Here is a 20,823-nt window from a genome sequence, read left to right as displayed (position 1 = left end):
GGGTTTAAGTGACTCGTCCTGGCCCTGAAGTTGTGCTATATTGCTGGGTAAAATTTCGGTTCCGGTAATTGGACATTCTAGATTTTCGACCAGTACTGTGCCTTTTACTTTGTCCTGTCTTTTTTGTTGTTTAGTTTTCTTGGTCCTTACCACTTCACTACATGGCATTTCTTTAAGCAAAGATTTTGCTTCTTCCTGAGCTTTTCCTTGTTTAGTTTGTAGCCTAGTTGCTACCAGCACATCTGCTCTATTTTGTTGCTCCGCTAGGAGGTCCACCAAAATTGGTATATCTCTACCTAGAATTACAGCATACGGTGAGCTCTGCATAACCCCTACTCTTAGGATATAAGCCTGCCCACTGATTTCTATGCTGACCTCAGCTGTTGGGTAAACCTGCTCATCGCCGTGTATACATTTTACCAGTATTTTTCCGGCGTAGTTTGGCACTGTGTCTAGTAAACATCTTGTGGAAATCATAGTTTGGCTAGCACCTGTATCTATTAAGGCTTTGAATTTTTTCCCACCTATTTTTACAGGTACTACGCTGTCGGAATTGATTTCAAGTTGTTCACTACATGTGTCTTTTTTAGGAACGTAACATAATCTGTTGTGGCTACTCTCAAGCTTGGGGCATACATTTGCTTTGTGGCCAACCTGGTCACAGTTAAAGCACCTTAACGATCCTTCAGCCAGACGCCTACTGTTTACTGTGACTTTATCACTGTTTTTGCCATCACGCCAGTTACCCTGTGTGGCTACTTTGGTATACTGCAGCTTAGGACCACTACCAGCTCCACCCCCAAACTTACTGGGAAAAGTCTGACGACGTTGCTCGTAGTAGTTCCCGAACCGGAATTCACCCTCAGCTTGTCTAGCAGCAACAAACGACTCCGCCATCTCCACAGCCCGGTCTGCCGATGTTGGACTGCGCTCTGTTATCCAGCTCCTCAGCTCTGGTTTCAGCATCCTCAGGTACTGCTCGAGCACAATGGCATTTCCAATGTCCTCCTTTGACTTCTCTTCCGGCGTCATCCACTTCATATAGAGACCTTTCAGTCTGGTGAAGAGCTCTCTTGGGGTTTCATCTTGTCGCACTGTGTTGCTCCGGAATCGCTGTCTGTAAGTTTCTTTGTTTATTTCATACTTCTTCAGTATGGCCTCTTTGACCTTATCATACTCACAGGCGTCTTCTCCGTCCATGGCCACATATGCTGCCCTTGCTCTGCCTTCTAACAGCGGGACCAAGTGAAATGCCCATATCTCCCTCGGCCATTGTGCTGCTTGAGCCAGCCGCTCAAACATGGTGAGAAAGTGCTCAACGTCATCTGTTTCTTTAAGCGTTGGCATTCTTGGCGTTGGTAGTGCTTGGGCTGGTACTGCTGCTTGGGCTGCCACTGCTGCTTGGGCCGGCACCGGTGGTTCTTGACCCAATCTTGGTGTCTCATTTCGGCTTCTCAGGATCTGCGTTCTTGTGAGGCTTGTTGTGCCTTCTCTTTCACTCACGTCTTGTCTTCTTTCTCTCTGGCTCCACTTCATCTCTTCTTGCAGCAAACCAAACTGATGTTGCAGTGAGCGCCATCTCTGTTCCTGCTTGGCTGCATCACGTTGCAACTGTTCGTCTTTTTCGTGCTGCACACGAACAAAGTCCCGAAACATGGTGCATAACTGCTCCATGCTTACATCAGCATTGGCAGCCGATTCTTGCATATGGTCTTCATCAACAGGTTCACGCAGCTCATCTTGGTGGGCACTTTGCAAAGCAGAACTTTTTTTTAGGAGGCATCTTGCACTTTGGTCTTGTGACTGGTTCTTCAGTGTTGGCATCTACTGACGTCCTCTTGTTTCTGTTGTAGCTTGTTTGATGGGATGTCTGTGCTGCCGTGCCTTCACGTTTCTACACCACTGCCACCATCTGTAAAAGTTCTCCACTGGAAGGTGTGTGAAGCCAGGGGAACTTAGGGATTTACGTGTGGAAAGCGCCAAGGTAGGAGATCGGAATCCACCACACCAAGATCAAAGGATACCTCCAGGTAAGTTCAAAGTGCAGAATTTATTCAAAAAAAAAGTGTAATTAAAGAAAAAAGGAAAATAAAGAATTAAAAAATACAATGCAAATTAAAGGACTATAATGCAAATTAGCATTGAACAGCAGTCCTACAAATAAATACTGTGCCTAGGCTTCAGGACAGTACTTCACTGAGCTTACTAACTCTTCAGCAGTCAGTTACACAATGAGAAAAAAAAGGCTCTCCCACTCTAACTTACTGCCCCTTTAAATACTGGAAGCCCCGCCCCGGGCTAAACCAAATCTCAGCAGGTGGGTTAAAACATCCTAATTAAATGCATACAAACATTAACATTTTCTACAATGTGCACATATTCTCACACAGGTTTAAAATGGCCATTTCATCACAACATCTACCGGTAAGTATTCCTTTTAATTAACTTAGTCTTTTTCTTTTTCAGGTTCTTCACTCCAGCTCCCCTCTCTCCTGCACTGCCATGGGCCCTTCTGGCTAGTACAAGAAGAGGAACTGTAATGGCTGCCAGTCCTTTGGAACCCCCTTCTCAGGTAAGTATCTCCCTGTGTTTGTTAAAACAATTGTCTTTACAGAATATTAAAACTCTGGCAACAGCTTTGGTGATGAGGGAGACTTCTTACCTCATCACACTTATATCTTATACAAATGAGAAATCCCAATATAAAAATGTATAGCATGTATTTACTGATTAGAAACTGATGTGTGGTCTTGTTTTTTTTTTAATGTGTTAATTCGATCATTTACAGCATGTACAATATGTTTAATAGCTTTACCCTTTGTGTGTGTGTGTGATCTGTATCTTTAATTCCAGAGCATAGCTATAGGGCTGCACTAGAGGTAAATCTTTAGGACTGTCCAGAATTATATATCTCCCATCCCCCTCTCTACAGTCCTCTTCTATCTCTGTCTTTCTCTTTCTCTCTCTTTATTTCTCTTTCTTTCTCTTTTACTCTCCCTCGTTCTTTCTCTCTCCATTTCTTTTCTCTTCCTCTCTCTTTTTCTCTCTCTTCCTCTGGTTATCTCTCTCACTCTCTTTTTCTCTCTCTCTCTTTCTCCCCCCTCTTTTTTTTCTCTCTCTCTTCCTATTTTTCTCTCTCCCTCTCTCTTTTGTCCTCTTTTTCTCTCTCTCTCTCTGTCTATTTCCTCACTTACTTTTTCTATCTATCTATCTATCTATCTATCTATCTATCTATCTATCTATCTATCTATCTATCTATCCCTCTTTTTCTTTGACTCCCTCTCTCTTCCTTTTTCTTTCTCCCTCTCTTTTTCTCTCTTCTTTTTTCTCTCTCCCCATTTTTCTTTATCTCTTCATCTCTTTTGCTCTCCCTCTATTTTCTCTCTTTTACTCTGTCTTTCTCTTCCTCTCTCTCTTATTTTATCTATCTATCTATCTATCTATCTATCTATCTATCTGTGTCCCTTTTTTCTTTCGCTCCCTCTCTCTTCCTCTTTCTCTATCTCTTCATCTCTTTTTCTCTCTCTCTATTTTCTCTCTTTCCCCTTTCTCTTTCTTTTCCTCTCTCTCTTACTTTCTTTCTCTCCCTCTTTCTCTATCTCTTCATCTCTTTTTCTCTCCCTCTATTTTCTCTCTTTCCCTCTCTCTTTCTCTTATTTTCTCTCTCTTCCTCTTTCTCTTTCTCTTCATTTCTCTTTTTCTCTCCCTCTATTTTCTCTCTTTCACTCTCTCTCTCTCTCTCTTTCTCTCTCTTCATTTATTTCTCTCCCTCTATATTCTCCTTTTCTCTTCCTCTCTCTCTTACTTTCTCTCTCTCCATCTTTCTCTATCTCTTCATCTCTTTTTCTCTCCCTCTATTTTCTCTCTTTCCCTCTCTCTTTCTCTTCCTCTCTCTCTCTTTTTCTTGTACCCCAGTGAACTCCTGTTACCTAAGACAGCCCCATCGGAGGGGGAAGGGACTGGTGGCGTCACGACTGATGGGCGGGGTCTGTGTATGTGTGTTTGTCACGCTGGCTTCAGCGACTGGTGGACGGAGCGGGTGGTGGACCCGGTGGGAGGGTTCGTGACGCGCGGAGCTGGAGGGCACTTTCGCAGCGCCGCATTGTTTTGTAAGCATCCGACTAGCCTTTAGGCCATCTGGGCCATTCACCCTCACTGAAAGCTCTGTCCTGGAGCTAGGAGCTCATTCCGCCGGGCTGTGAGTAGGATGAGTGTCGGAATAAGAAGGTCCTGCAGAGGAGTCCTGAGTCCAGCCCTGGTCTGTCAGTATGAGTGAGTAGAGCCCTGACTGCCTCTTCTGTGCTGAGTCAGAATGAATGACTGGTAGCATGCCTGTTAGAAAACACTGGAAGTGCGGAAGGAAGTTGGAGGAGTGAATAGAAAGTGATTTCTGTATTCACTGAAGTGCTGGTGTGCTTGGATTTGTTCACTTTTTGTCACTTTGGTCTGCTCTAGACTCATCAACAGGAGTGTTTTTTCCCCTCTATATATGTTTAATAGATTCAACATAAGCAAAATTATTTAATGATTATTAGTTATCTGTCACTTTGCAAAATGTTTCAAATGTAATTATGTAATTTCTTTTTAAATTGCATAGCCCATTATGTAATGAATTACATTTATATAATATACAATTACACAATACTGTCTGTACCAACAGGTTTGAGTCAGATCTATCTAGAGGTAGGCAATATAAATATATTATTGTATTGTGAAACAGTACCAGTCAAAAGTTTTTGTTTTTTAATATTTTAAAATGTTCTGCATTGTGGATTAATATTTAAGTCATTTAAACTATGAAGGAAAACATATGGATGGAATTCAGGTCACTTGGAATTCAGGCTTTCAGTTAACAACTGTGCTGAGCTCTTCAAGAGTAAATTACTTATATTTCTTGATTCTTAATGGATTTAAGAGGATCAGTTGTAAAGTAATGAACAGGTAGAGTTACAGGTATACAGTGAAGAGCTCTATTTAAGTAATGTTCTAATTCATATTATTCAAAAAATACTTTTAATAAAAAATGAAGGTCAGTCCATAAAAAATAAAGAATTTCAAAAACTTTGAAAGTATCCTCAAGTGCAGTCACTGCAATAAAGATAAAAAAACATTATACTGATGAAACAGGCTCTCATCAGGTCTGCCCCAGGAAAGGAAGAGCAAGAGTTTCCTCTGTTGCACAGGATCAAGTTCATCAGAGTTACCAGCTTTAGAAACCAAAAGTTAACAGCACCCCAGATAAGAGCACTTTAATGCTTCTTCACAGAGTATTTTGGTTTGTTTTACACTTTTACGTTACTACATGATTCATTATGTGTTCCTTCATAGTATTCATGACTTTGGTATTAAAAAATAAAAACTTTGAATAAGAAGGTGTGTCCAAACTTTTGACTGGTACTGTACATTTTATTTTAATACAGTTTACTTTTCTAAACATTGCTTGAAGGACACTGGGCGAAATTTATCCTGTTTAACTGGATAAATGAAGCATGTCTTTATAATAAAATTAGCTTATTTTTAATTATATATATCATATATAAAATTTTGTTGTGTTTCCTCTAGAATCTTGTTCAACAGTGAAAGCAGGTCCACACTACTCTGGCAGATTAGCAATAATACTGTAATAAATCAAGAGTAAGGCTGTGTAAAATCCTGACAGGGAGAGCAGATAAACAACAGGTTAATTTTTACACTTTAAAGTGTTCAGCGTTGGTATTATGTTTGGTGTAAGTTTTCTCAGGTTACTACCTCTTTATACACTTTCTGAATTGTAGCTAAAATGTACAAGCTGTGCTGTACAGGGCTAGGATAGTAGTTAGCTAGCTGAGCTAACGTTAGCCGTTAGCATTTGTTTGTTTACCAAAAGACCTAAAGGTTGCCTTTCGCATTGCTAATACCCCTCACATCTACTCGTCTACTACAACTTTCCGTTGACTCAGTAGGGTTTTAATACAATGTTGCTCTGTTGACGTGTAGTGTGACGTATTGTGGCATGCCGAGGAATCTAACAGTGCTCATTTGCAACTGTTTCTCTTTCTCTCTTTTGTCTGGTGTGTGTCTCTACTTTCAGTTCCAATGAAAAAGAAATATGACAGATGACATGTGGTCAAAGAAGACAAAAACAAGACATTTATACACAAAAAAGAAAAATGAAGCATGCACTTATAAGGTACTGTTAGTTGTTGGATCTGTGTGTGGAGAAATGCGCCAAAAGGAAATTAGGCATCATATTTGTGGCACTTGTATAGGTGAGGTTAGGTTAAAAATAGTACAAGTTTAATCAAAGTCATTCAGTTAATCAAATAATGTCCAAAATGGGAGGTGTGGGCTCGAAGGATATAAAGCCCTCCAGCATTGAGAACTATGAGTTGTGTGTGTGGAGTTGAGGATGAGGTTGGGTGGTGCTAATCCAACCTTATTAATGCATTGGTGGCAAGATTTTGGGGTATAATGAGACTTTCTGGACAAAAACAAATCTGAGACAGTTCTTAACTTTTCTTAAGTTTCAGAAATATACAGCTTAAGGTGTTTAATGTTGCTGTCCAATGAAAAACACTTATCTCCAAAATAGCAACTTTACAGGAGAGAGGAAAAATCTTGTAAACTTTTAATGGAAGTCAATGTAAAAATAATTTGTTTCAGATCATTTTGAAGAGTTTCTATTGGTCTGTTTATCAAGAAATTTTGGCACAGTGTAAGGGACAGTTTGTCTGTTCAAATTATGTAGTAAAATAAAAATGGAGATAAGTGCTTTTCATAGGATGGCGATGATAATTTGTAAGGTGTTATCTTGTGAGTAAAGCTGGCAAGTATGCTAATGGCAAGGCGGCATAAATGTTTAGAGGTCAGGCAATGTCTGAGAGTGGGTGCTAAAAGGATTTGAAATTCCATTTGAAGTGAAGTTGCGTGAATATTTAGCATTCCTTAATCCACTGTGCCACATATGTACCAGGAACACATTATAAAAGGCATTACCATCTACAGTGGACAGAGTAATGGGTGGTAATGATCGTGAATATCGTCATCTGGCTGGAATTCTCTGTACAGTGTTTTTTCCCATGGTGTGTTTTCATGTAAAAACCAACTGTGTGTGTGTGTAGTCATGTGACTCTCATTCTCCAGTGTGTGACATGGAAGCAACATGTAGCTTTGTACCTTCAAAGAAAACTAATGTCTGATATTTATTAAAATTATGATTTATTAATTAAAATCAATGTTAAATGTTCACTCAATCGTGATATTGGTTTGTGATCATACCACCCAGCATTACCTTGAACTATTTTCCAGTTTCAGCCCTGGATTATATAAACAGTGGATTGTTATTTAACTGATTGGTCAGCTTCATTTTTGGTCTATCTCTCTATCAGTGGTCAGTTTATTTCCACAGGTCCACTCTTGTGACTGAAAAGCAACCCTGAGGTTAGAAACTGGCCAGAGAAAAATTCTAAAGGGGGTGGCTAATAGCCCACATGACAACCATCATGGTAATTGTTAGGGTACAGTCTGTAATCTAAACACTAAATGTGTTAAGTGCATCACTAAGTGCATCTTATAGTCTCCTGCACCTTATAGTGCAAAAAATATGGTAGATTGAACTAATACATTAATTTATCAGATAAATTAAAACCAGCCTAACTACTTTATCTTTCACAACCAACCTACTGCTCATAAAATAGGACTGAAGCACGAGGTCAATAATTTCTGCTGATCTGGATGTACTGTATATTGCTCATTGTGTTTTTTTCCTCATCCTGTTAATGTAAATGAGCCAGTACATTGGCTTGTTTAAAGCAGTACTTTTATTTTAGTTATGTTTTAATAATTCAGGATGTGTTTCAGTATATGTCAGAATATTCTTAATAAATGAAAGTGCTTTGCTTTTTAAAAAGATGCATTTGGGTTATCATTAAAATACTGTGCCTTTGGACTTACATTTTTTTTATCATATATTATTATAGATTTCAGACTACACAGAAAACATATATTTCCGACTTAATCACTTTATATTTTCACTTTTTATTTCTTGTAGCGAATGCATCCACACTGTTACAGCAAACTGCACGAGGGGGGAGGTTAGATGATGGATTAGGATGGACAGATAATTCTTAGACAGGTTTAAATAGATTTATAGAGGCACTAAACCTTAAACCTTTTTGTTTCTTTTAATAGCTGAAATGTTTCCATGTACTTTGGTACGTGGACTATTACAATATGCAAATCAGTGAATCAATAACACCACCGCCCTGCTGACATCCAACCATCTGTGTCTCAATGCTATCAGAGGCACACTGCTGCTGCTGCTGCAGCTCAGCCAATCAGCTCTCCTCCGTTCTTCTCTGTCTCTAAACCCATACATCACCCAGTGCCACTCCCAAACTCCCACCCCCTTTTTTGTGCCTTTTTCAAATTTGAGCTGAGGCTGGAGTCAGCAGAAATCAAAGTGTTTTTTAACCACCATTATACTTATGTAAAGTACCTTAAAGTACACGTTAACATTATTTTATATATCTATAATGTTAATCAATTGAATCTCCATTGTTACCCAACGTTTGTATTAAACCTAAAGAGGTAAACCTAAAGATATTGATAATGACCCAATGAAATAATCATATCAATATATAGCTCTGGAAAAAATGAATATGTCTCCCAAATTCTAAATAAAACTATGTAAAGCTTTAAGACCTTAAAAAATGCAAAGAAAGCAAGTTCATATTCATTAAGTTTTAAGAGTTCAGAAATCAATATTTGGTGGAATAACCCTGGTTTTAATCACAGTTTCCATGCATCTTGGCAAGTTCTCCTCCACCAGTCTTACACACTGCTTTTGGATAATTGTGCAAAAATTCAAGCAGTTTAGCTTGGTTTGGTGGCTTGTGATCATCTATTTTCCTCTTGATTATATTCCAGACGTTTTTAATTTGGAAACTCATAATTTTAAGTGCTCTCTTTTTTTACAAAGCTGTATTATCATTAATTCAAGTACATACAACCTTAAAGTGACGACTATGTAATTTTTGCAATTATTTCTGGGACCCAACGCAAATAGTAATTGTGCCAGGCCTTAAACCTTCAAAAGATATTCCCTGGCCAACGACTTAACACTCTGAAGCACTCAACCCCAAATTTAAAACTCTGAAGGGCCTCAAAAGGACGCTTAGCTAACACCTCTGTAATAGTGTCACTGACACACATACGAGACACATTGCACTCGTTTTTTTTTTTTTTTCTTCTCTTCCCCTCCTCCTGTCCTCCCTCCTTCCTCTGCTGTGGGCTGTGTTATGAAAGGGTGAGAGAGGAGAGTGTGTGGCGGATGGTCGACTGGTCCTTAACCCCCCTGGAAGGGCCCCGGCCCCAGCGTGTGAGATTATGTAAGGCAGCCCTAGTCCTGTTTCCTGGTTTGAGAGTCTGTAATTCAGGCTGGCTGCTGCAGAACACATGAGAGAGTCCACAGACACACACATACACTCTTATACACCCTCACACTCTCACACTCACAGACTTTTCACCACACACTGATGAGGACAGGCAGTTTAGATAAAGAGAGAATACGAGCACGTGTATAGAAACATAGCAGGACTGTTAGTTGGATTTAACAGTTTTGAGACAAACCACAGAGACTAAGTTCCTCTGCTCGTAGTATAGTGTAGTTTTCAGGCTTTTGATCGTTTTAGGATAGGCGCAGGTGGAAGCCGAGACAGCAGCTGACCGGTCGGTGTCCCGCAGACCTACGCTGGGCAGAAAGAAAAGCGAGATTATCAGATAAAGACAAGAGATCAGATACAAGAACAGTGAGAACAGAGACACCAGTGAGAAGTGTAAGAGGAACCGTGCGCCCCTCTTTGTGCCCAGCTTGAACCATCATCATGCTCTTGCTGGACGAGTCCGACTCTCTAACAGGTAAGTGTCCTCAGCGAACCTTCCAGCCGTCGCCACACAACTACTGACCTCCTTTCCCAGCGTCCGAGAGACCCTCTTAGGTTACGGGACTTGTACACAGCTCTGCAAGGGAACAGAAGTGATGTTGAGAAGAAACTTTGTACTGCTGTCAAACAAACAAAAGGACGGTTAAGCTGGAAAAAGAGAGAATTTGAAGAATTTAAGAAGAGCTTCATCAAACGTAGACCATAAATGGTTGTCCAGTTGATGAATTTTTACTGTTTCTATGAACTAAGCAAGTTCATGTGATGGTTTCTGATGGTTTGTAATGGTTTGTGGTGATGCCGCTTGCTGTCTGCTTGCTTTTTTTAGTGTTTTGAACGTAGAGGCAGAGTTGTGTAACTTGGGGAAGTAGTGTCAGCTGATTGAGCTGATTGATTGATTGATTGAGAGAGAGTGTCTGTTGGCATTATGGTATAACCATAGCCGTCACCTAAGAGATCGTCTTAGGTTACAGGACTTGTACAGAGCTCTGCAAGTGAATTGAAGTGATGTTGAGAAGAGAGTTTGTACAGCAATTGAACAAACAAGAGGATGGTTGAGCTGGAAAGTGTGTATTTGAAGAATTTAAGAAGAAGTTCATCTAAATTAGACCATCAATGGTTGTCCAATTGATGGATTCTTACTTTTTCTATCAACTAGGCAAATTCATTTGATGGTTTGTAATGGTTTGTGGTGATGCCGCTTGCTGTCAGCTTGCTGTTTTGAACATGGAGGTCGAGTTGTGTAACTTGGGGAAGTAGTGTCAGCTGATTGAGCTGATTGATTGAGAGAGAGGGTCTGTTGATACTATGGTATAATCATAGCCGTCAGTATGCAGCCGTCGCCACACAACTTTTGTTGACCCCCTTTCCCAGCATCCAAGAGATCATCTTAGGTTACTGGACTTGTACAGAGCTCTGCAAGTGAATTGAAGGGATATAGAGAAGAGAGTTTGTACTGCAGTTGAACAAACAAAAGGATGGATGAGCTGAATGAGTATGTACTAAAATAGTAACTTAGCAAGTTCATGTGATGGTTTGTGGTGATGCAGCTTGCTGTCAATGTTATGAACATGGCGGTTCAACTTGGGGTTGTGTAACTTGGAAGAAGTGTCAGCTGATTGACTGAGAGAGAGGGTTTTCTGGGCATAATGGTATAACCCTCCAGCTGTAGCCACACAACTTTTGTTGACCTCCTTTCCCAGCATGTGAGAGATCCTCTTTTAGGTTATGGGACTTATGGTACACAGCTCTGCAAGTGAATAAAAGCGATATAGAGAAGAGAGTTTGTACAGCAATTAAACAAACAAGAGGATGGCTGAGCTAAAAAAAAAAAAAGAGTGTGAGGCTACAAATTTGATGAATGCAAGAAAAAATTTATCACAATTTGACCAATGAATGTTGTGATGCTGCTTGTTGTCAGTGTTTTGAAAGTGAGGGTATAGACAGTTGTGTAACTTGGGAAAGTAGTCTCAGTTTAACAGAATCATAATAGATTGGTCACCATTTGTTGCAATTTTAGGCATTTCAATTCCTGTCCATCGAGGGTTTGACTTGATCTGGAAATCAATATGACATGTAGATCTATACTATAAGTGCTTAGTGTTTAATACTTTAGTTTAGTGTTTAGTGCTTATTTACTACTTTTCGATTGATTAGATGTTTCTGAATCTTCAGTTTCTGATTGAGTAGTGCACAGTTTTGTGGAAGTTATATTGACTTGCATCCTATTTCTATAGAAATATTAATATTTAGGTATAAGGACAATAATAAGTTGAGCATCCTTGTGGCTATACGATACGTCTGAGGTGCTGTTGAAGTTCTGAAGTGCGGTCATTATCTGCTGGGAAACAGCTGCTTCCTAAAAGCAGTCCCCATTCCTCAGGCATCGTCCTCCAGCTACTCTGGTAGTCCCTCGTCTTTCTTTTCTTCGCTCAAGAAAAAAACAAGGACTAAAACAAGCTGAAAACCTTCTTCTAGGACTGTTTTAAAGTCTGTTGGACTTTGGTAGAAGTTGCAGCAGGAATATTCTGGTAGAATCTCCTCCTTCAGCTGAGCAGGGAGCAGGTTACACAATGTTCATGTCAGAATGGGGAAGTGTCACCGGAGCGTTTCGGCGCTCACGTCCGCCGGGCTGCTCTACACTCTGGCCCGTCTGTGACACACTGGCCCAATTCCTAGCCTCAGTGCAGCTGCATGGCACACGCTTTCATAACTCCTGTGCTGGCACGCTTAAGCTGGTGCTTTTGTGCTTTTGTATTGGAAACGTGTTTAGAAAAAGTTATCAGAGTCCAATATCATATTTTTTTAGAACATACTGTGGTATTGAAAGTGAATGTGGAATGGCTATGATTGGATATGATAACATTTTATTAATTGTAGCAATTATTGTAATAAATAATGCTACTGTTTTTGTACAAGAGCTATTATGCTGTATTATTATAGTAGATATAGATAAAAAAAAATATCATAATGAAACAGTTGGACCTTTTTGCAGAGCAATAAATAGCTAATAAAGGTTTTAACTATTAAGCTTATGCAGATTTTTAAAAGTGGAATATATAAAATGTTAACATCTGCATAAACAGCATAATAGAACTCTTTTGAAACAAAGTTTCCCATGTAAAGAAATTGCTTTTCTGGAAATGCATGAATTCTAGCCATTGCTGAAAAAAATCTCTGTAGTATTTATGCATTTCCTTAGATTAATTTGCCTCGAAGATGCATGGATACCTTTATGCCCCTATCACTAACATTGTAAACATGTTTGGGAGCATTGACTAAAAGTGTTGTATTTCAGAATGCTGGGGGTAAATTGAGGTGAGCTATTCAACAAAAGTTTGTACTCTATATCCTCTTTCACTACAACTACAGTCAATTTCACACTAGACTTTTCCTTTAATGAGCTCTTCTCAATAAAACAATGAACGATGTTATTATCACAAGTTAGCAAAAGTGATGTATATACAGGATATTGTTAGATAAGTTTATAATGTTAGTAGTATGATTAATTAGGATTATAGGGATGGCTGGTGTTGTTTGATAATAAGAGATTGGTTTGAACTATTTATTTTGAACTTTTATTATCATTGAAACATGATAATAAGTACAAACTTTAGTCAAATATCTCACCTTTTTTTCCCTTAAAATTCTGAAATACAGCACCTTTAGCCGATGCTCCCAATAGGCTTATAGTGCAAGTGATGGGGGCATAGAGTTGCACATTCAAATAAATTACCATTTTTACACTATTAACAAGCTTAAAGTAGCTTTAAACTTCATTGGTAGAATTTTGAGGACCTGAAATTTGAAATGATGCAGTGAGAACTTGCACAAAAGTGCACAAATAGTTTACTAAAAAAACTGTTTATAAACACAATACCTTCAGGTAGTTCTTGGGGAGCCGCCATCTTGAAATTAAGTCACAATACCTCGATAGGTAGGATAGAGGAAACAAACTGCTAAATTAATTCAGTGCAAATCTATCTATCTATCTATCTATCTATCTATCTATCTATCTATCTATCTAGCTAGCTAGCTAGCTAGCTAGCTAGCTAGCTACCTACCCAACTACCTACCTGCCTAGCTAGATAGCTAGCTAGCTAGCTAGCTTGCCCCTAGCATGCCCCTATCACTAGCATTGTTAGCCTATTGGGAGCATCTGCTAAATGCGCTGTATTCCTGTGGGAATGCTGGGGTAAAAAGAGACTAAAGTTTGTACTTGTTTTCATGTTTCACTACTACACAGTGTTCTCCTAACATACATACAGTCTCTGAACAAACAACCTGTTGAACCATAAACTCAAAAACCTCCGAACACGTGTGTGTGTGTGATTCTTTGCTCAGTATAGATTTCCTCAGTGTTGAGAGTTTAACAGTCAGATCAGTCACGGTGGGATCTCTGCGTAATACGAGCGACACTTATCAGAAACATCTGTGTATCTGCTGAGTGCTGGCGTCTGAAACAGCCATGGATCATGTTCATGTTCTGTTTGTCTTCACCGTAGCACAGTATATTCCAGTAGTAATGGTGTGTGTAAGTAAGTGGTATGACTGGACGTGCTGTACTGTTGAACACGCACGTTGTGTAACAGCCATTGGTTCAGTTACGTAAGCGTCCCTGCTTCTCCGACCCAGCCCCTGTCAGCCGGTGTGTGTATGTGTGTGTTTTTGTGTGCTGCTTCCTAGTGAAAGGTTCAGAACGAACTGTAACTGTAACTTTTTGGCATGACTTTCCTGAACCTAATTGCTGTTGCTTTTATCATGTTATCAAATTATCTGAAGTGAAAGGAACAGACTTCCCTGTTTAAAAGTTGTACCAGCAACTTTTTTGTGTGTGTTTTTGTTATAATAAGTTGCCTGGCTAGAATAAAAAAGCATAATATATCAAATAAAATGGTATTAACCAATATTAAAATCTGTATGAAATAAAAATGTACTATATATAAGACAATTTAAATATATATATTTTTTTTAATCTGAAGAAAACCCAGTAAGTTGTTGTATTTAAAATATATTATATCATTATATAATATATTGTATCATATTAAACCACATTGCTGTGAAACAATTTTCTTTCATTTTTTTTCTATCATACTTACTTTTTTTAGATCAACATACATTTTAATATCATTATTAAACTATAACTTTAACCTGAGTAAATATAAAAAAGCAGTTTTTAAATGATAATTAAATTAATTAAAGTAAAATATATATTCAAACTAACCTGGCCCTATATATAAAAAAATAATAATAATAAACAGGTTGGTTTGCATACTTTTTTCCCCTTAAATAAATGAAATCATCATGTAAAAACTGTTTTTTAATATTTACTCAGGTTATATTTGTCTGATATTAAAATTGGGTTTAATAATCTGAAAAATATGTATGATAAATAAGTATGATAAAAAAGCAATAACTAAGAAATCTAAACTAAGAGGGGAAAACATTTATCGGTTATACCCTGCTGAATTCTGGGTAAATTGTTATTAAATCTCTCTACATTAACTTAGCAGGCATAACCAGTCAGTTTGGATTGTTTGTAATGTTATGTAATTTCCATGTACTGTAAATAATCATTATTATGATGCAATAAAGGTCTCTGGGCTTAAGAGAGAGAATCATATTACTATTAACATATTACATTTTAAGCTTTTGACTATGCTTTCTATTTACTTAATTATGTAAGAATATTTTGTTATATAGACATATTAGCATTTTGCATTTTTTATTCTCGACCACTTGGATTGTGGCACTTTCTAGAAAGTGTAAGATATTATAGAAAGCTTCAGCTGGAGAAAGAAGGAAAAGGCCAAGTGGATGAGTCTCGCTCTCCCTCTCGCCGCTAGCTGGTTCTTATGTAGATTATATCACATTAGCTTATCCTAATAAATGGATTTGATAAGCTCATGGCTCTGAACTGGGTCACTACTTTCTATCAACACAACTGCTGACTGTGACTCACTGTATTTCTTCAGAGCTTTTTGGTTAACCTACAGTGTGTTATTATTATATACTATCAAATATCAGAGTGTATACAGTGTTTACAAAGAATGTATTAAAGGATTTATCTTGCTTACTCTTACAGTTAAAGATAATAATGATTTAAATTCAGATTTTAATGAAAATGACAGATTTTTACATATCAGTTTTTTTTTTTGTATTTAGTACCACATGAAATTTTTATTATGCTGAAATTAAATTACATATGAACCAGGAGAAATTGTGTTGAATGCTACATTTAGATCAGTTGAATAAAAAAAAGGTTGAATTTCAATTTGTGATATATGTTTGTGTTATCATATGTAATCTGCTCTACTGTATTGTGGGCTATACAAAATAAAGCAAAGCTTAATGCAAAAAAAGAAAAGAAAAAGTAAAGAACATATTCCTAAAAATGTGCTTGACCAAAAGAAAGGTGAATACCTTCCTTTTTGTGATGTAATAAGGCTGCATTGATAAAATAGTTAAAAAATATTAAATAAAACAGTTGATTTAGCTTGAATATCTTACATTTAAAAACCTTAAAAAGTTTCTGAGTACCTTCTTTTCTATTTATTATATATTTTAGTATTTTCACACTTTCACACTCTTCTGCATTTCTCTGTATACAAACATCTTTAATGCAATTCAGAATTGTATTTCAGCTCATCTGAGTGCTCCACTGAGAAAGAAGCTTTAGCATAAAACAAACCCTTAAACAAACACTTTATTAGCAGAAATGTATTGCTTGACTGTAATGAGAGTTTTAGGAAAAGCTTAAATATGATTTTTAAGTATTGCATGTGTGAGATATTAAAAACTCCCTCTCTGCTTGAACAAAGTGGCGATTATCCTGCGTTTCATAATGCGTCCCAGGGTGACTTACATAACGCACAAGCTGCATCTGTCTTTCAGCTTCTCAGACCTTAAGAGGGAGTTTAAGTCTTGAGTTTAGGTTGACAAGACAGGACTATGACAGTGATCAACATGGGACTTTGTGTTTTTATTTATTTACTGAGCAAAGTTATTAGGAGTAATAAAGACTGCAAAAAATGTATTGACAAAAACTAGACAAAATATATGTAAATTGAGACATTAATGCTTAAATTAATGCTTAAGCAAAAGATTTTTTTATGCACAATTAAAATCCTTTTCATTTTCCCAAAAATTGACAGTGTGCCTTAATCCAGTGCACCTTACGTATGAATTTTAGGAGTTTCCAATTTGACCGAGGCACACAGGGTGGAGCAGTATTAGCATTAGCTGCTCGCTAACTGCGCTAAGCCATAACTCTTTCACTCTTTAGGGCCAAGTATTCCGGGACTGTAGCCTGCATGTTTAACATGTTAAAAAAAGCTACGTGAGACAAACCACTAGCTAATTTCACCCTGGCTTACCAGAAAACTCCTCAGGGTTCCTTAGTGAAGTGCTGTTGCTAATGCTAATGCTGATGCACCCAGCCTTAGTGGAAATCTGGAAATCTTAGCTTACTGTAAATAAGTGCTTTACTAATAAACAGTTTTCAGGAGAGAAATCTGTGTATATTAACATCCAGTGCTCCTTTAAAATTATAATTATATATATATATATATATATATATATATATATATATATATATATATATATATATATATATATATGTTTTAAGAATTACAGTTCTGTAAAGTTAGCTTTACTTAATTTAGTTACCCCCCCCCCACCACCACCCAGCTACAAAACCTGCTGAAATAGAAGGAAAACATGGCAACACCCCAGTTCCTTACTAGCCTTATAAAATCTGGTGCGCTTTATGTATGAAAATAGACCTGAAAATAGACGTTTGCATTGATAGTGGGTCTTATAGTGAGTTCAAATTACTTAAAATACGGTGAAAATTTTAAGTAAAACTGAATAAGATCACTATTCCTAAAATAAGTAAAACAGTACACACTCAAAATGTCTTATCTGAGAAAAAATTATTTGATTTATTGCTTTGAAATGAGATAATTTCACTTGCACTTCTAGCACATTTCCCTCAGGATTATCCTTACTTGATATACTTAAAACTTTGTGAACCTTTGATACTGTTCTTCTGCAAAAGTAGAAACCTCTTGATATTTGGAACGTTCTTTTACAGAACACAAAGGGAAAACTCTTTTCTTCCTTAATCTGCTGTCATTTTAACGTGTCATTAGATAGATAGATAGATAGATAGATAGATAGATAGATAGATAGATAGATAAATAGATAGATAGATAGATAGATAGATAGATAGATAGATAGATAGATAGATAGATAGATACTTTATTGATCCCGAAGGAAATTTAGCAAATTTCCATTAGTTGAAAATGAAACCCAGCTGGGGTGAATTAGCCAGGCTGCATGAATTAGCTGGACTGCCTAGCGTTATGTAAGCTCAGTTGGCAAGGAGCAAGCCTATTACTGAGACCCCACACCATGTTATGTGGTGGTGCTGCGGCACAGAGGTGCCTGGGAAAGATGTTGCTCTCCCTCACAGTTAATTGTTAAGAACCTATTTGCTTTGATATTGGGACACCATAGTAACTTTTTCATAGTAACTAATTTCAGTAATTCGGTTCAGCATGTGAAACTCATATATTATATAGATGTATTGCACATAGAGTAATCTATTTAAAGCGTTTATTTCTTTTATTGTTGATGATTATGGCTTACAGCCAATAAAATCCTAAAAATCCGTGTCTCAGAAGATTAGAATATTATATAAGACCAATTGGTACTTTTGGCAGTGTGGGCAGTGTGCCAAGTCCTGCTGGAAAATGAAATCCACATCTCTATAAAAGTTGTCTCTTTTGGAGACATGACTCTCCAAAGCATTGTGTCGAAACTATTGACTGACACTGTATTTGCATTACTTTACTGACATAGTATCATTAAATCAGTGGCTTTATATTATGTTAAAATGACAATAATATCAGTTATCATAATTATTTGTGGAACAATATATATTTAATTAATTAAAATAGTTATTGTGAGTATTGTTTTTCCGATTTTGTATATAATTATTTTACTATTACAGACTCACTAATCACAAAATCAGTCATAATGTCTGTTTTGTATTACATATTGTATTGTCAGCCTTGCCAGTACACAGCCCTACTCTCCAAGTGCCCTGCTTTTCAGCCTGCAGTAGTTCTGCCGACTAGATTCAGCATAATCTATAATCTGCTTACTGTGCAGAGATGGTGTGAGTTTGTGTTTGTGTGTGTGTGACCCCGTCCCCCCCCTCCTCCTCGATCTCCCTCTGTTTCAGTGGGTCTGTGGCCCACTCATTGCTAAACCACGATCAGAGAAAGAGAGAGAGAGAGAAGACAGATTGAGTCTGAAACAAAGTCTTGAGGCACACTTGTTCAGCTTTGATTAGAATTTTATACTCTTGTTGCTAGTTCTCTTGATGTTTGGGCTAATTGGATGCATATCAGAGGAGGTTCTCTTCTTCAGGCATTCTTTTGCGTTCTCAAGGGTCTTCTTATTTGCAGCATAAATGAGCTTTCTCTCAAGACATAGTAAATACCCACAGATTGTATGTCTGTACATACAATCTGTTTTAGTGTCACGTTGGCTTAGTGCTTAGCACGTTCGCCTCCCTGTGCTTGGGGTCTTGGGTTCAAGTCCCTATCTGTCTGGCGTTTTCATCATGTTCTTCACATGTCTGCATGGGTTTTCTCCATACACTGTGTATAGCTGGACAGAGCATCGTCTCTCAAAAGTGAAGCCACCACAGGCCGGACGCCCCCTGCTATTCCGTTTCAGAAAGCTGTGTAACCCCACCCATCCCCATAGGTTTCAATGGCAAAACAGACAACTTTCAATCACGTTTTTTTTCCAATATACTATAATTCTACCTCCATTATTTAAATGCAGCAGCTATTGTAACCTCTGCTTATATTGATAATTTTTTACATCCCCACAGAATTCACTTTTAAAAACGTTATTCAGCTCTATTCAAAAAAGGTGTGGTTATTGTAAAAGAGCTGGTTATGGACGGGACCAATAACTCTGCTCCGCTCCGCTCTGCAGCCTGTGACCGCGAGGCAGCCCTCAGGGGCGGGGTTATTTAAATGAGTAGGCTGTCTCTCCACAGTCTTTCTCCCTCCTCTGGTCTCTACTGCGCAGACTCGGGTATCAGGATCGCCAACATGGAGGAAGATTTTGGCTTCATTTTCATTGAATGAATGTGAACAGCGACACGGCGTCCATCTTTTTTACAGTTTCTGGTTTTCTCCCACAGTCCAAAAACATGGAGATCATGGGTCAATGCCTAATGCAGTCCTCTAGGCGGACGGTGTTTTCCGGTTGAGAGTAGGCTGTGCTCTATTGCCTGCCGTTTATCATCAGTATGTGTGTGTGTGTTGATGAGTGCTGAGTATAAATGGTTGTGTATAAAACATCACTGTGAAGTGTTCTTTGGTTTCTAGAAAAGTGCTATATAAGTGTAACTTCATTTATTTGTATGTTTATAGACAGACCCTCTTATTTATTCGTTTATATGCGTTGTTCAAATGTGAACAGACTGCTTGATTGATGTCTGGAGTAAAGTATGACCAGTAGAATGGGATGCTCTGGAGAAGCCTCACATAAGCCACATAAGGTCAACGTGCTGCAGAGGTGAAAAGCCCACCCCAGTCTATGGGATGTGTAGCAGTGACACCCGAGAGATGATGGAGCTCCATCTAATATCTAATAGCTTTATATCTACATATAGCGTTAATTTCTACATCTTACAAAACCAACAAAACTCTGCCAGAGTGTGTGTGTGTGTGTGTGTGTGTGTCATGTTGCTAGCATGCTGTGATGCTGACAGCACTGTAAAGCACCATTACATAAACACAGTTCTCCATGATTACATAACCCTCTGGCTTCTATATGTACCCTCCCCCCGACAATCCAGATACCTTTCTTTCTTTCTTTCCTCTTCTCTTCTTTTTTCTTTCTTTCTTTCTTTCCTCTTCTCTTCTTTTTTCTTTCTTTCTTTCTTTCCTTTTTTCATCTTCTCTTCTTTCTTTCTTTGCTTATTTAATTATTTCTTACTTCCTTCTTTTTCTTTCTTTTTTATTTCATTCTTTCTTTCCTTCCTTCCCTTCTTCCTTGTTTCTTTCATTTTTTCACCTTCTTTCTCCTTTCTTTCATTCTTTTTTTTCCTTCCTTCTTTCTTTCATGTTTTGTTTCCTTCCTCCTTTCCTTTCTCTTTTTTCTTCCTTCCTTCCTCCCTTTTTCTTTCTTTTCCCTTCCTTTCTCTCTCTCTTTTTTCTTTCTTTCTTTCCTCTTTCTTCCTTCCGTTCTTCCTCCCACTTTCTTTTTTCCATCCTTCTTTTCATTTTATTTCCTTGTGTTTTTTATTACCCTCCTTCTTTCCTTTCCTTCTTACTTCCCTTCTTTCTACCTTTTGTTTTCCTTTTCTCTTCCT

The 20,823-nt window shown here is 37.9% G+C and overlaps 1 protein-coding gene across 2 annotated transcripts in view; it reads left to right on the top strand.

Moving 5' to 3' along the window:
* The first annotated feature begins 4,132 nt into the window (after positions 1–4,132).
* The window catches only part of LOC125806215 (helicase ARIP4-like), a 57,003-nt gene continuing 40,312 nt past the window's right edge, over positions 4,133–20,823 (top strand). The window contains exon 1 of one of the 2 annotated variants that reach the window (XM_049486207.1): positions 4,133–4,272. In XM_049486207.1, coding sequence (XP_049342164.1) covers positions 4,269–4,272 — 4 coding nt within the window. In that variant the 5' untranslated portion in view covers positions 4,133–4,268. Of the gene's footprint in view, positions 4,273–9,389; positions 9,898–20,823 lie in introns of those variants that run through there. The other variant, XM_049486206.1, reaches the window with a different exon arrangement.

Source organism: Astyanax mexicanus, chromosome 12, assembly GCF_023375975.1.
Source record: "Astyanax mexicanus isolate ESR-SI-001 chromosome 12, AstMex3_surface, whole genome shotgun sequence".
In the NCBI taxonomy this organism is placed as follows: Eukaryota; Metazoa; Chordata; class Actinopteri; order Characiformes; family Acestrorhamphidae; genus Astyanax; species Astyanax mexicanus.
This window is presented reverse-complemented; position numbering and strand designations above follow the sequence as displayed.